At 42.2% G+C, this 16,122-nt stretch overlaps 1 protein-coding gene across 5 annotated transcripts in view; it reads left to right on the forward strand.

Moving 5' to 3' along the window:
• Positions 1 to 14,819, forward strand: part of lrfn1 (leucine rich repeat and fibronectin type III domain containing 1) — a 233,431-nt gene extending 218,612 nt beyond the window's left edge. For all 5 annotated transcript variants that reach the window (XM_077541966.1, XM_077541971.1, XM_077541967.1 and 2 more), the window contains 2 exons: positions 7,298 to 8,696; positions 11,570 to 14,819. In XM_077541966.1, the coding sequence (XP_077398092.1) occupies positions 7,318 to 8,696; positions 11,570 to 12,452 (2,262 nt within the window). In that variant the 5' untranslated portion in view covers positions 7,298 to 7,317 and the 3' untranslated portion in view covers positions 12,453 to 14,819. The remainder of the gene's footprint in view (positions 1 to 7,297; positions 8,697 to 11,569) is intronic.
• The last annotated feature ends 1,303 nt before the right edge of the window (positions 14,820 to 16,122 follow it).

Genomic DNA, 16,122 nt, shown 5'->3' on the forward strand with positions numbered 1-16,122 from the left:
ATATAAATGATCCCACTTGCGTCGATGAAGGATTTTAAAGCTCTTCATTCTTTAATACCTGTGGCTATATCCTAGGCCAAATCCACAACATTAGACACGCATGGGTGGCCGAGCAAACACCTGCTTGGAGAAAGATTCACTGTTGATTTTGTGAAAATGACGTCCTGTGTCAAAAGTGTTAGCCCGCTTGGACTTTTTGCCACATTTCAGGTTTCGGACATTAATATATAAAGGTGGATTTTTATTTATTTTTTTGGTGAAGAATAAACAATTACAGTGAAATAGTAAAGTGAAATGTATACAATATTTTTAAGGTTTTTTTTTCCCACGCATGACTATTCACCCCCTTTTCTCTCAGTGCAATAGACATATGACAGAAATAGGCCCACTTGTTTGATTTTTGTTGATTTTTCCATTATTATTATTTTTTAGTTCTACAAAGAAACCTTGTCAGCCTTATTGGATTCCCTGATTGATTTCCTCCCTTTTGTGACTTTTTTTGTTGTTGTTTTTTTTAACTGCTGTTTTTTGAAGTGCTGTTCAGATTGACGACACGTATGCTACCTGCGCTTCTCTTCTTCTTCTTTGCTTCTCTGCCGTTTTTTAAAAATGAATGTGTTAAGCACAAAAAGCCGCCGATAACAAGACGCCCAGGCGTGTATCATCTGACACGGAACGCGTGTTTGCTGCCAGCGTCTTTTAACAGCACAAACACTTCCTCGCAGAGCCTCAGCCAAGCGGGCTGATAAAAACCTCAAACACATACCGTACATACACACGCAGGTACAGTTAATTTATCCGCTTTGTTTCGCACTTTTGGTGCACTTGCTGCCTTTCTATGGAAAGCATGTTTACATGTGCATGCATGCGTGGGTTGGCCACGTTTTAGTTGGTTCAGACGTGGAGGTTTGGTGCGGAATTCTAGCTGCATGCATGCATAATGAGTGCACTCTGGTGTGTGCAGTGCAATAAATTTCTCTCATAGGATATAATGTAAATAGAACCAATCTGTTACTGTCAAACCGTCACCGGCATAAAACTTTTAAAGGGATAGTTCGGATTTTGTGACATGAATCTGTATTGTCTGCGATTGACTGGAAACCAGTCCAGGGTGTACCCCACCTACTGCCCAAAGCCAGCTGAGATAGGCTCCAGCACCCCCGTGACCCTTGTGAGGAATAAGCGGTCAAGAAAATTGATGGATGGATGGATGGATGGATGGATGGAAGGAAGGAAGGAAGGAAGGAAGGAAGGAAGGAAGGAAGGAAGGAAGGAAGGAAGGAAGGAAGGAAGAAAGGAAGGAAGAAAGGAAGGAAGAAAGGAAGGAAGGAAGGAAGGAAGGAAGGAAGGAAGGAAGGAATCTGTATTGTATCCCCACCTCCAGTGATGTACGATCAGCACTGACTTACCCCTGACAGCGTTCTGTAACACGAGTTCTGGTCCAGTTTTGGTCGAGAGGAAAGTTGTCCGGCAAGTTGGCTGGGGTCACGGAAATAGTGTGTTTTTCTTCTAAAAACAATTTGTGTTCAAAAGAGTGATTGATGCATTTGCATCACAAAACTTCGCCCTAGAAAAAAGTCAGACTCCATTACCGCCGGGCACTATTTTTCCGTTTTTTTTTTCATATCACCGCGCGGCACTCTGCATACAGCTGATAGACGCGCACTAATCTACAAGTTGTTTGTCTTTTGGAAGTTAGAATTACGGCGTGCCTATCAACTGTATATAGCGCGTCTGACCGCTAACTAATGCTAGCTAACTGACTAGCTCATAGCATGGAGCCTTGTTGATATAGGTACTGTAACTGTGTGTGAAGTTGCTTTTCATCAAAAAGATGAGAGAAATTTTATGTGAAATAGTTTTAGATCTGACATGTTCAACATGATCTGCTGTCAAAAAATATTTACAGTAAAATGATTGTCCTGACTAAAACCAGACTAAAACGTTGACAGTTTTTCGGCGAATAAAAATTTCTTGGACTAAAATAGACTAAAATGCTAGATTTATAGTCGACTAAAAAATGAACTATGTAAAAACCAGATGAGGTTGACTAACTGTGTTAAAAACTAACAAGTGTTACTTGAAACTGGACTGAGACTAAATTTTAAAATGACTGATAAAATGAACACACAATTATTACATGACACTGACTCCCCCTTTCCCAATGAGTGATACAGCAAGAAAGTATAGTAGCCCGAATCCTCAATAGAGCGTGATGCGCTAATAATGTCGCGTGTAAACATGCTTCATTAAAGTGATGATGGCTCAAAGTGGCGCCGCTCCAAGTAATCTAACCTTCCGTGTGAGCAAACAGCAGCAGCAGCAGCAGCAGATGTCGGCACAGGCTCTGTGGATTTGGTGAGCGTGTTTGTTGGCTTTGGGGTGCACATCACACTTCCATGGAAAAATAAAAAAATCACGCTCACCTTTAAGGCTTTCACGCATATTATGAAAGCGTGTTTACGGGCCAGGTTGCCTAATAAAGGCGGTGGAAAACGCGCTCAGCAGAAGGTGCAGATGTGGCCGAAAGGCAAATGTTAGCGTGAGTTTTATTTGTACAGCGGTGCCTTGAAGTTTGAGCTCCCCAAAAGTTGTACCAGGTGGAGTTTTGGAGTTATGTCGAGCTGTTGTTCATGAACAAAAGACTATAATTTGATCTTCTTTGACTGATGTCAAGCATTTGAGTAAATGTGTGCTGTTTGAGAAGATGGAGCACGAATTGAAGCCATGGGCTGCTACGTTAGCTTGTGTTTAGCTGGCATATGCTGGTTACCTGTAAACAAAATGTCGATGTCACTCTACCTTTTGTGTGTGTTGTGTTTTACACTTTTACATTGTTTGTTTTTTGTTGGCAACTTCTGTCGTTCAGCTGATTATGTGCTCCGACTTATGAGCACACACTTGAGATACAAGCGTTGCACGGTGACAGTCAACTCACGTCTACTCAATTAACAAAAAACAGCATTTGAGTAAATAGCGAACTTTTTTGGGGGGATAAACAAATCTGTGCTGTTTTACAAGAAACGGCACGAGCGGTTGCCTGTGATTGACTGAACTGAAGGTTTGCTTCTGTTTAGCACCGTTGCTGTTTTATTTTGGTAGGTTTTTGCCTTACATAACTTAGTGAATAAAAGATTAAGATTTGGACCTTCTGAGAGTGAGTGCTGGACTAGAATCCATCTGTTTGTCAAAAATTGGAGCAAAGAGTGAAGAACTAGACTGCTGCATTAGCGTTTTATGCTAGCAGTTACCCATGGATGACGAAGCAGAAGTGTTAAACCAAGGTAGAAGCTCTCACTGATTTTTTATTTTTTTTTGGTATCTATTTCCCCTTGGCTTGATCAATGTCTCAGATGACATTGATCAACTTTTTGTGAACACAATATTTGGATTTCCTGTGGCTAGAGCGATATATTAGGTTAGCTTCTCATTTTAGCTTAACCTGAGAATCACTGAGTAGAGATCGCACTTCTATTAAATCATCAATTTTGGTAGGTTACTACTCGCCTTGGCTTGATAGAAATCTCGGTCAATATGATTTAACGTTTAGTGAACAAAAGACTAAGTTTTGGACCTTCTGCGGAGCCCTGAGTGAAGATGAAGAGTGCTACAGTATGTTAGCTTTTAGCAATGGCCACTACCTGGAGATACCAGGATACTGCTTCCGTTAAAAGATGTTTGAGTTTTTGTTACTTCTAATTGGTTGCTGAGTTTATTGGTTGTTCAGTTTATTAAACTCCTTTTTGTCAACAAGACTATGCTTGAAACCTTTGTGCATTTGAGTCTTTGACAAGAAATGAAGACTCAGGCAGGCATATGCTTCTCTGTCACGGCTTTAATTTTACTGAGTTTCTACATCTTGTTTTTATTCTCATTCCTGCTGATAAAAAAAAAAAAAAAAAAAAAAAAAAAAAAAAAAAAAAAAGCGATATCGCAGAAACAGAAGAGCAAGACAGGAGCACTAATTTACTTGCAAATGTTCACATATGCCTGGCTTTTTACCACCTTGACGTTAAGATGGAAGCTCAGCATCATCTTAATTGAATTCAAAGACCTACATTCGACACCCGGAGTTGCCTTGGCAACAAAGAACACCCCCCCCCCCCCCCCCCTCACATCCCCACCCCCGTCCCTCCCTGCCCTCCCAGAAATCATGAAAGATCAATAGAATATCCTCAGCAGTGTGGCAGAAAACACGCAGGCACAGATGCTCCTCGGGAGAAAGCGCAAGCTTTGTGACATAGTTGCCGTGTGAACGCTAACGCAGCCCAGCAAGGTCAGGCCTGACTCTATGCACGAGCCATCGTGGGCGGATTTTTTTATTATTATTATTTTTTCATACCAACGAAGTCTCGCCCCGCTTCTTAATTGGGGGAATTTGGAGAAGTAATTTCTGACAACAGCGGCACTTTGCTGCATAAATAAATTCTCTCTTGAGGATTGGGAATATTCTCACGCCTTGTACAACCACCTCGTGTGTGCGTGCGTGTGTTCTTGCATGCACAAGTGATTTTGACCTCTGAAGCAATTTGACTGGCAACAGAAAGCAGTTGCGGCAGTTTTAACTCTCTCTTATGTTTCACTTTCAATAAATGGTAGTATCAATTAATATTAATAGATTTTCCAGGCAGTGGGGGCTCTTTCCTAGCAATATCATTTCACTTGAAAAAACAACTGTGTTTTAATCTTTTTAGGAAATAATTAACTGAAATAAGATTAGTCTATTCTAGAATCAAACTGAATCTGTACAGGCAATATTTTAATTTTAATCAACAAGGTAATCTTTCTAACTGTCATACAACAGTAAAAATACAATTAATAAAAAAAAAAAAACATTAAATGAATCACTGTTGCAGAAAAAAAAAAAAAAAATATATATATATATATATATATATATATATATATATATATATATATATATATATATATATATATATATATATGTATGATACTCGGTCTTACCTTTACCAACGTGTGCTAATATTTTTGTCGTAATGTTAGCATAAATTAGCCATGACAGATTATAACTTGCCGTTGGCGTCTTGCTTTTTAACTGACGTGTTACATCTCACATTTTCAGTTACAGGTAGTGCAAACGGGGCAGCTGGGAACATGTTAAGGTCCTTTCCGTGGTCCACAAATGGAAAGTCACTTTTCATTGCTTCATTTGATTGATGCTAACACGCGCTCCTCATTCCCAATGAAGCTTTTGGCGTTTGCCGCCAAGACGGATGCCAAGGCCGACCGACAGCGGCTGGCAACAACATCCAAGTTTGTCTGCCACCGGGGCCTCTTGTGTTTGCTCCCGCCCCGGATCACATTTTCTTCCTGTCACCACAGGCGGGTTCTCCCTGAGACTAAAATCAATATGTCTAAATAGAAATCAGGGCAACAGAGCTTCCTCAAAAAAAAGATGAGTCATCTGGTAAAAGCATCCATCAGATGTAGTTCAAAAACACCAACAGGGCTTTTTGGTGCCCAGATTTGCGCAAGTGTCCTCCCAACCCTAAATCTTGTTCAAGTACATCTGCGCAACTCTGCTAATCCGAACCCCTACACCTAAATCATACCCTTGTCACCCAGAATTGCGAAACCGCAACACTAACCCCACCCCTAACCTTTAGATTTTACAACTGTCCTAACACAATCTCACTATAATGAACTAACCTTTCGTTGACTAGATTATCCAAATCCTAAACCTCTACACCAGTGGTTCTTCTTAAAATAGGTTTGATCGAACCCTAGGGGTTCGGTGAGTCTCAACTTCTCAAGGGTTGATCAGAGGGAGGCCAATAAACACACATGACTCGTGATTCATGATCAAGTTACATTGCTTGGCCTATCTGTGCCGCAGGGAATTTGGTGCACTCAGTACTGACTTGTGACTGCTATGATGTTACGTCTTGTGATTCCTTTATTATTTTAATCCCTTCATACTATGTCAAACTAAAAAAAGAAAGAAGTGATCGGACGAATGTGTGCAATATGAATTCACATTTATAACAAGGTGTGGTGTTCCACAGGGTTCAATTATGGGCCCTCTGCAGTTTTCATTGTCATTTTCAATTCAAGTACACGCTTTCTGTATTCAAGGTGAAGAGAGTCAGAGTCGATGAAAAGGCTACTCTCCCTGTTCATTTTCTTTACCAGTCTTGAATTTGAAAACAAAATCATATTGTATTTTTGGAACCTAGTGGGGTTCAATACCGCCAGCAACTGCTCTACACCAAACCGTAACCTTCATGTGTGTTGCCCACGTTTGCTCATTTTTATAAAGTCCTTACCCCTAACTCTGTTTTTCAGTTTTGCGAAAGTGTCCGAATTCTGACTCCTACCCCTAATTCATCTTAGCCCTACCCAAAGTTTTCTTTCATTTTGCATTCTTATTTTGTGGAATTTCCCATATAACTCAGTAGTGTGAAAAGGTCATACCGATTTCTGAACAAAAGCTTTATTTCTTCACCCTGCTGTGGACTAGAGCAGTGTTTCTCAACCTTGGTCCCCAGGGGACACTTATCCAGCCCGTTTTCTATGTCTACCTATTTCCAACGCAGGTGATTCCAATGACAGATCATTAGCACCTTCTGGAGAAACCCGATAACGATCCTCACCTGCGTTAGAATCGAGAGACATGGAAAACACACTCTAAAAACAACCCAACTATGGATCAAAAATGGACCGATTCTCTACTTGGGTCGATTTGACACACCTTTGAGGCAAGAAATGGGTCTTTTGGTGTAAAACAACTCATAAATATTGGTCAAATCCTTTACTTGGGTCGAAAAATTGGGTCGTTTGTATGTAACTCAGAAAGTTGGGTCAGATTGACCCATAAAGTGGATCGGTCCATTTTTGATCCATAATTGGGTTACTTTTGACCCAACTGCTTTTAGAGTGCAGGCTAGATAGTGTGCCTCGAGGAGCAGGGTTGAGAAACACTGGACTAGAGAGTAAAAAGAAAAACAAAAAAACAAGCAAACTTGTTCTCTGATGAAAATGTATATGCTGACTGAGAGCCATGTGCTTTGTGATCATTCTGTAAATTATATGCTTCAGGCACAAAAGTATGCTTATTTGCCTTAAAAGTCTCCACAAATATGTTTTATGATGGTTTTGCTGCAGCCTTTCATCATAGGTGTCATTATATCTGAAAAGCTCATTCTATTTCGCACTGAAACCTTGCTTCTATCTTGGTTAGGCTGTGGGGTTTTGCAGCAGCAGGCTCTTATAAAAGATAATAATGTTGTTTATTCATCCCATTCTGATTCCCTCTCTCGCTCTCGCTCTGTGTGTACAGGAACGGGATCGCGATTGAGAATGGAGCGGCTGATCTTGTGCGTGCTGCTGTGTGGTGCCCTGGTGAAGGCCAACAGTTGTCCCGGCCGCTGCATCTGCCAGCACCTGTCGCCCACCCTGACGCTCCTCTGCGCCAAGACGGGCCTCCTCTTCGTGCCGCCCACCATCGACCGCAAGACAGTGGAGCTGCGGCTCACCGACAACTTCATCACCGTCATCCGCAGGAAGGACTTCTTCAACATGACCAGTCTCGTGCACCTCACCTTGTCCCGCAACACCATTAGCCAGATCACCCCCCAGGCCTTCTTAGGCCTGCGCTCGCTGCGGGCGCTGCACATGGATGGAAACCGCCTGAGCGCGATCCGGAGCGACCATTTCAAAGGCCTGAACAACCTGCGGCACCTCATCCTCGGGAACAACCAGATCCACCAAGTAGCGGCCACGTCCTTCGACGAGTTTGTCTCCACCATTGAGGACCTGGATCTTTCCAACAACAACCTGCGCACCCTGCCTTGGGAAGCCATCGCCCGGATGACGAACATCAACACGCTCACTCTGGACCACAATCTGATCGACCACATCGGTGCAGGCACCTTTACCCTGCTCACCAAGCTGGTACGCCTGGACATGACGTCCAACAGGCTGCAGAAGCTGCCGCCCGACAGCCTGTTCCAGCAGGCCCAGGTGCTGTCCGACGCGAAGGGTTCCTCCAGTTCGTCCACTCTGGCCGTCAGCTTCGGCGGCAACCCGCTTCACTGCAACTGCGAGCTGCTGTGGCTCCGCCGACTGACCCGCGAGGACGATTTGGAAACTTGCGCCTCGCCGGAACACCTGATGGACAAGTACTTCTGGTCCATACAAGAGGAGGAGTTCATTTGTGAGCCACCGCTGATCACCAAACACCTTGCCACCAAGGCTCACGTGATGGAAGGGCAGGGGGTCACCCTGAAGTGCAAGGCGGTTGGCGATCCCGACCCAGAGATCCACTGGCGTTCGCCTGATGGCAAGCTGGTGCACAATAACACCCGTACCATCCTGTATGAAAATGGCACCCTTGATATCCTCATCACCACCCTGAAGGACAGCGGGGCGTTCAACTGCGTGGCCTCCAACGCGGCGGGTATCTCCACGGCCGCCGTGGAGATCAACATGATCCCCCTGCCGCTGTTCGTGAACAACACGGGCCACATGCGCGAAGACCCGGGCCTGTCCGACATCACCACCTCCACCAAGTCGGGCAATGACACCAAGGGCTACGACAAGCAGGGCAAGAGGGTGGTGGTCACCGAGCTGACCTCGTCGTCGGCCGTAATCCTTTGGCCGTCCGAGCGTCACATCCCCGGCATCAGAATGTACCAGATCCAGTACAACAGCACCGCTGACGACACGCTGGTCTACAGGTTAGTCGAGGGGCGACAAAGACCATCTGCCGTGTGACACATCCCAGTAGATGCAACGTAATTTAGCATACAGTGGTGCTACCGACTATCGCCATGGTTTCAAAACAAAATTTCACATTGGCATTGATTATATTTGGACTAATTCATAACAGACTCCATTTTTCTTTCGGTCTTAGCTTCAAACATTCGTAATAGGTATGCGCATCTCTCTAAAAAAGCTGTTTTTACGTGGGGCGAGACCATCTGAAACGATTCCATTTAGTTTGACTCAGTGGGATTACGATTCGATTCTATATGGTACGGCTCAGTCGGAGAGGATATGACGTTATTGTTGCCAATTTCCATACATTTGAATGAACTTGTCAGTACTGTAAAAGTGCCATTCTCTTCTCTGATATAGCTCTCTAAAACAGACTATTTGGATCTCGATACATTTCAAAGAGGAACGGTTCAATTTGGTTTAAGTCATTGCACTCGCATCTTTTAAATAAAAAAAAACAAAACGATTTTTCCGGTTGAAACCGTTTTTTGGTGCACCCCTAATTCTTAACTAAATGGGCAAAAAGGATATATGCAGGGGGTTGTCGGTTTACGCTGGTCCAATAAAACATTTGGCGGTTACAGGCTCAGCGGCTTAAGAATATATGGTAACGTGGCAGAAGAAGAAATGCCAACTTACGTACTTACTGATTTTCAGTTGATTGTTTTATATTCATGGCCTAGTTTTTCTTACAAATATTTACTACGCAACTCAACTCAACTTTATTTATAAAGCCCTTTAACAACAGGCATTGCTGTATACAAAGTGCTGTATATAAACATAAATATCGGTTGTGCAGGCTTGGCGGCAGGATAACAGTTTAATAAGAAGTAGGCGAGTGAATAAATAAATAAATAAATGCATAAATAGACTAAGTAGACTAAACATCAAACTCCTACACACCACAAAACACCAAGAATGGTGCGCCAAAAGCCAAAGAATACAGATGTGTTTTAAGACGTGTTTTAAAAGAGGATAACAAGGAGGATTGTCTAATATTTAGTGGGAGGTCGTTCCAAAGGGAGGGACCGGCAACAGCAAAGGCTCGATCTCCTCTAAGCCTCCGCTTAGCCCTCTAAATTTCACGGGCAGCCATTGAACAGAGGCCAGAATAGGGGTTATGTGTTCCCTCTTACGGGCACCAGTAAGGAGACGAGCAGCAGCATTTTTGGACAAGCTGGAAACTCTGGAGGGAGGAGTGGCTAATTCCAAAATAAAGTTAAAATAAAATTATGTCTCTAATTATGATTATTTCTGCATGAAATGTAGGTAGTACAAATTGAGGAGACTATAGTATAAGGTCAGGAATTTTGTTCACAAAATGTTCAATACAAGTTGCGACTGAGAAGCCTAAAAAGGAAGTACGCAAGTAAAAAGAAACCGACCGAAATAAAAGCAATAACAGCGCTCAATGTGGCTTCACAGAAGCACTCACCTCCAACTGACACGACATTGAAACGATCGACAAAAGCCCCCCAAAGTCTTGCGGGAACTTCCAGTGGTTATTCTTCTCTGAGCACCCTTTTAAAAAAGTCCACACAGAAGCTGGCTGACATGAAGTCTTTTGAGGTCTCAATTTGGCCCGCAGTACTGCGCAACGGGAGATTCTTCCAGGATCATTACACCACAATAAATAACAACACATTTCAGCACGCGCACTCAGCCAAACGGCGATAGGCCGTCATTAATTTGCTGCAACACAAAGCGTGATTACATGCGGTCGGATAATTAAAGGCTTGGTTGCAGCGGTGAGCCCGAGTGTCATTCATTTATTTGGGGTGGGAAAGTAAGCAAGTATATGTTTACTCGTAAAAAGTTTTTTTTTAGTATTTGTAAGTAAAATTGGGTTTTATGAAGGTATTATTTGATTATTATTACCGTTGCATATGAAAGGCACCAGATGATAAAGTGGGGCAACATTTTTAGACGGTGTTTTTTTTTTTTTTTTTTTTTTTTTTTTTTTTTTTTTTATAGGGGTTGCTCATAGTTTAATTCGTAATGGATCCTTTCAGGTCTTTTTGTAATGCTAATGCGATCCTTATGAATAATAAAAGAGTTCACTACATAAGGGAATTTCAAAAACATGAAAATAGCAGTAAATAAATGGAAACACTCCAATAACGTTCATTTAACTCTGATAAAGTGTGCTTTTCTTATGCCTGGAATACATGAATTTACATATATTTACATACATTTAAATACTGGATATTCATTTTCATATATGTACTGTATTATTAATTGCATACATTATCACACATATATGATTACATTACTTAGTTTTATTAGCAAACTATGTATATAGTATATATATATATATATATATATATATATATATATATATATATATATAAACTAATAAGCTCTATTTATACATACATAGTTTGCTAATAAAACTAAGTAATGTTAATTAATGAATTAATTTTTAATTCCTCATTAGGATCCTCATTAGCCCCGATAAATATATATAAATAAATATATATATGACGTTTCAATACATCACAAGGACGTAAGTACGGACAAGAATGCATATTGAGAAACGGCCACTGGATGGATTTATATTTTATTTATTTTTACAAAAATGATGTCATACTTATAAATGAAATATGATGACATCCACCACACATTAGCAGATCTTAGAATCGCGCCCAGATCAAATCCACCAAAAATCGCAAAAATCCTGCGCCACAACTTAGACCTGGATTCACTTTCTGTGCACCGGCGTGAGTGTAATCGAAAAGCACCCAAACATGGTACACTAGACTAGTTGCGCCGTCCAGTTTTCGGCTGAGAGTCCTGACAGCAATAACCCCGACGCTTCTTTCCCGCCTTGCAGGATGATCCCGCCCACCAACAAGGACTTCCTGATCAACGACCTGGCGGCTGGGCGCGAATACGACCTGTGCGTGCTGGCCGTGTACGACGACGGCGTGACGTCACTGACGGCCACGCGCGTGGTGGGCTGCATCCAGTTCCACACGGCCGGCGAGGTCAGCCAGTGCCGCTTCATGCACAGCCACTTCCTGGGGGGCACCATGATCATCATCATCGGCGGCATCATCGTGGCGTCCGTCCTGGTCTTCATCGTCATCCTCATGATCCGCTACAAGGCCTACGCGGGGCCCGAGGACGCCAAGGTCAAGCCATCGCAGGCCAACGGCAGCCACCGGCGCCCGCCGCCGCGCTCGGCGTCCGGCCACGCTTCGGACGAGGGCCGCCGCGACGGTTCCGAGGAGTGCACGGCGCTGGTTCTGAAGGCGGAGCACCAGAAGAACGAGGACGCCAGAGCCTTAGTGGCCGCGGGGGCGCCCTCCGCAGTCCCGGCGGCGGAACTGCCTCCGCCGACCAAGCGAAGGACCAGCCTGCCGCCGGAGGACACGCAGACGGACACGCAGACGGACGGCAGCCTGACGGGCTCCACCATGTCGCTGTGCCTCATCGGCCCGAGCGCCGGCGGCGCCGAGGCGCCCCGCTTCGTGGACAAAAAGGGCGTCCTGGCCACCGCCGGGCTGCTGATGCCCAACGAGCTGGCGCGAACTCGGCACCGCTTCTCCTTTGACGGAGGCGACTACTCCATATTTCAGAGCCACAGCTACCCGCGGCGGGCCAGGACGAGGTGGCACCGCTCCACCAACCAGCTGGACGCCGAGTCGTCGCCGCTGGCCAACCGGCGGGTGACGTTCAGCAGCACCGAGTGGATGCTGGAAAGCACCGTGTGAGCGCACGCGCCGGACAAACGCAAACGACGTCAGCCCCTTCATCCCCGCCTCGCCATCGCACGCCCCAGAGAGGTTTGTCAGCAGTCCGCGAATTGTTCCTTCTTTGTTTTTGTTTTTTTCAGTTGGCAACTGAAAATCCCCCCCCAAAAAATGAACTGGACTGAATAGATTGTCATTTGTTTTTTGAATCTAACACACAGGTGTCAAACTAATCGCATTTTAGAGTCACCACGACTTTTCAGCCAAAGACCCTCACTTTTTTTTTTTTTTTTTTGTGAGCAGTGTCCGTGGAAGGACGTGAAGCTCGTCCATGAACAGCTTCTGGCTAGCCATATGCCGCTGTTTGTTTTGAAACTAGCGCAGGACAAATGCAACTTCCAGTTGCTCTTCAGATGGAGCCAAAACAATCACAAATGCCATTATTGCAGTTTTATGGCATAATTAACTGTTCTTGTTTCACTTGTCTGCACCGTTAATTGACATAAAAGACAAACTCTTGATATTGTCGGTTCTAAAAAGAAAATATTTGAGGCTTTTTAATTTCTCCTTTTTAACGTTAATAAAGCTGTTCTTTTTACACAAAAGGTAAGCAAGGGCATTAATTGCATTTGCTCCCTTGGCGTACTGATTAGGGCTACAACGGATGATTATTTTCATAATCAAATATTTTGCACCCCACCACCCCCACCCAACTCTCTGCCATTACTATAATAAGCATCATTTGTCTATAAAATTGTTTAAGTACACCTCTGCAGAGGACCCAATATTCCTTGCTCCCTGTCTGATGACGACAGTGCCACTGCCATCTACTGTCGTAAATGTGTAACTACAGTTTATTCTATTATAGCAAAAAAATCAAAAGGAAACAGGTTCCCTGACGTCACACGTGCCCCCACCCCCCTATTTGAGAAGGACTGGATTAATGGATCGATTATTTCGTTGATGAATAAGATTAAGAAAATAACCTGTTTTAATTTCAATCCCTTCAGTCAAAAACAAAACATGGTTTCAAATTGACAGTGAAGAAAATGCAAACAATAAAAAATAAATAGATTTTAAAAATGTATTCAAATAAAATTATTATAAATTATTTTATTAAAATAAAATAAACTATTATTCAGCTATTGATTTGTTCCAAAACATGTCAGAAAATACAAGTAATGTTGATGAATGTCTTCTAAAGGAAATATATATATTTTTTTCAGATATTTATCTCAATTCAACAAAATCATTCATCCTGAATGGAGGATAGCAGAAGTCGGAGATGTTTTTTTTCCTGTTGAGAGGCAGAAATTCCAAGGATTTGGACAATTTTAAACAAGGTATCTCAATGATTAATTGAATTTCAAATATAATCGAATTAATGCGGTAATCAGTTAGTTGCTGATTAATCGATTCGTCAATGCACCTTTAACTGAATGCGAACCAAATTGAGCTTAAAACCATGGAAAGATCTACAACATGATTTTTGGCATAATATCACAGCCTTAACTGTTATAAAGGTGATTTTCAATTCTAATATACCTAATTATAACGGTGGCCCCCATTAGGCAACAATCATGCAACTATCATTACAATGTGGCCCATTTGACACCCTAAAAACAAACAAAAACAAAAAAATCATCTTAAAAACAAACGAAAAATATCAGTCGCTATTCAATTGCCAATTGAAAATGGAAAGAAGGAATGATACACGGATTGTCAACCCATGTTGTTTCTTTAACGCAGCAGTGCCTTAATTCCCACAAACGGAACAAAAAAAAAAAAAAAGCACGAATGGAGGATGCTGCTCACCGCCGTCGGAAAACAAACAAACAAACAAAAACAAAAAAACCTCTCCGTCATTTCTTTGGCGATTTGTTCATTTATAACCGTCTGTGTGAGGTTTGTATGTATTTTTTCTTTCATTGTTCAAAAAAAGAAAAAAAAAGGGAGAAAAAAGTGCAACTTTCAAGTGAACAGCAACACACACAAAAAAAAACATTTGCGCACAGAAGACACGAAGATACGAGGACATGTCTCTACCAGTAATAATTTCAACGGATCAACAACAACAACAACGACGACAAAAAAAACGTTATTTTACACGTTTCTTAACAGTGGCGGGCTTCTCATGGGACCTTGGATGGTGTGAAATGGCTCCAGATGTGACTGTATATTATTAACCCTTATCTGGCTGGTCTAGATCAAAAAGACAACAGGTGACTTACAAAACCGCAAAAGAAGACCTATATAAGTATATTCAAACATTTGGTGTATGTGTACTAACTATGTAAAGTATTGTAAGTAAGTCATAATGTCACATGACTTTTTACAAAGCATTTGGGTGTTGGCTGCAAGTTTTTACATTAAAAACCTGTCATCACACCTCTCTGTGTCAAATATGGGTCCGTGTGGTCATTTTTTTTTTTTTTTGTCTTGGAACACTTATGACACGAGTCTGTGTGTCAAACTTGGGTCCATTCGTCAACACTGTTTCATTTGTGTTAAACATGGCTCTCTCTGTATTAAGCTTGGGCCCATATAGCAAACATGGGCCTATTTATTATTGGTCAACAGGCTTTTTAACATTCTTCCGTGTGTCAAAAATAGATTTGTAGGTCAACTAGTTGGTCCATGTGTCAAATGTGGGTGTGTGGGTGTCAAAAATGCATCCTTACTGTTTGTCAACTATACGCGGAAGTGTCAAATTTCAGTCTGTGGTTCAAACATGGGTCAAACACAGGTTTGTGGGTCAATATCTCAACCATGAATCCATGTGCGTCACTATTTTTTTTATATTTCTTTGCGTTTGTCACACATCAAGTTGAGCGTATGAATATTTCATCTTGCGAGAACTCTTTATAAAAGATGGCACTTGTGTGTGAAAAGGTGCAGGGTTGACTACCGAGAGGTGAAGAGGAGCAAGAGGAGTGGGAACACGATAAATTCGATGCAAGTGAAAGGAGCCAGACGGGACTAACAGGATGCAGTGGTGGTTTGCTGCCTCTAGGGGGAGACAAAGCTCAGCGAGGTTCATAACAGTATTTGCTACAAAGTACTGACACTATAAACAAAGTTGTTGACATGTTAATGATTTAGTTTTTAGCACTGTATAATAGGTTTTGACCATTTTGATGATCTTAGCGGCTTGAGAGTGTTACTAACTTCAAACCTTGATGTAATAGTAGACAGCATTACTGGTATAAGATGTGACAAGTGAAATGGATTACAGTCTTCCCTCGCTATAACGCGGTTCACTTTTCACGGTCTCGCTGTAGCGCGGATTTTTTTTAAGTGCAATTTTGCATATTTTTTTACAGTAATATACCCATTTTATAAAATTTATGAAGGTTTGAACATTGTCAATGTTTGAACAAGAGAGAAATGTGAGAACATGTAAATGCCTCAATGAGAAAAGTGTATAAATTGTGCGGTCGGGGATTTTAGAGCCTTAAAACATTTATAAGAGTTGCAAAACATAAAGCTAACTACTTCGCGGATTTCATTTATTGCGGGTATTTTTTGGAACCTAATTGGAAAACAGCGGAAAACGAGGGAACACTGTATTGTGAAGAAATGCACTGAAGCGGTAAGAATTGAGGCTGAACATGTAATGCAACAACAACAACAAAAATCCTCCAAAGTGAGCAGTTATCTTTTTAAAGCTTCTAATCAAGTGTCCAGTGAG

Source organism: Festucalex cinctus, chromosome 13, assembly GCF_051991245.1.
Source record: "Festucalex cinctus isolate MCC-2025b chromosome 13, RoL_Fcin_1.0, whole genome shotgun sequence".
NCBI lineage: Eukaryota > Metazoa > Chordata > Actinopteri > Syngnathiformes > Syngnathidae > Festucalex > Festucalex cinctus.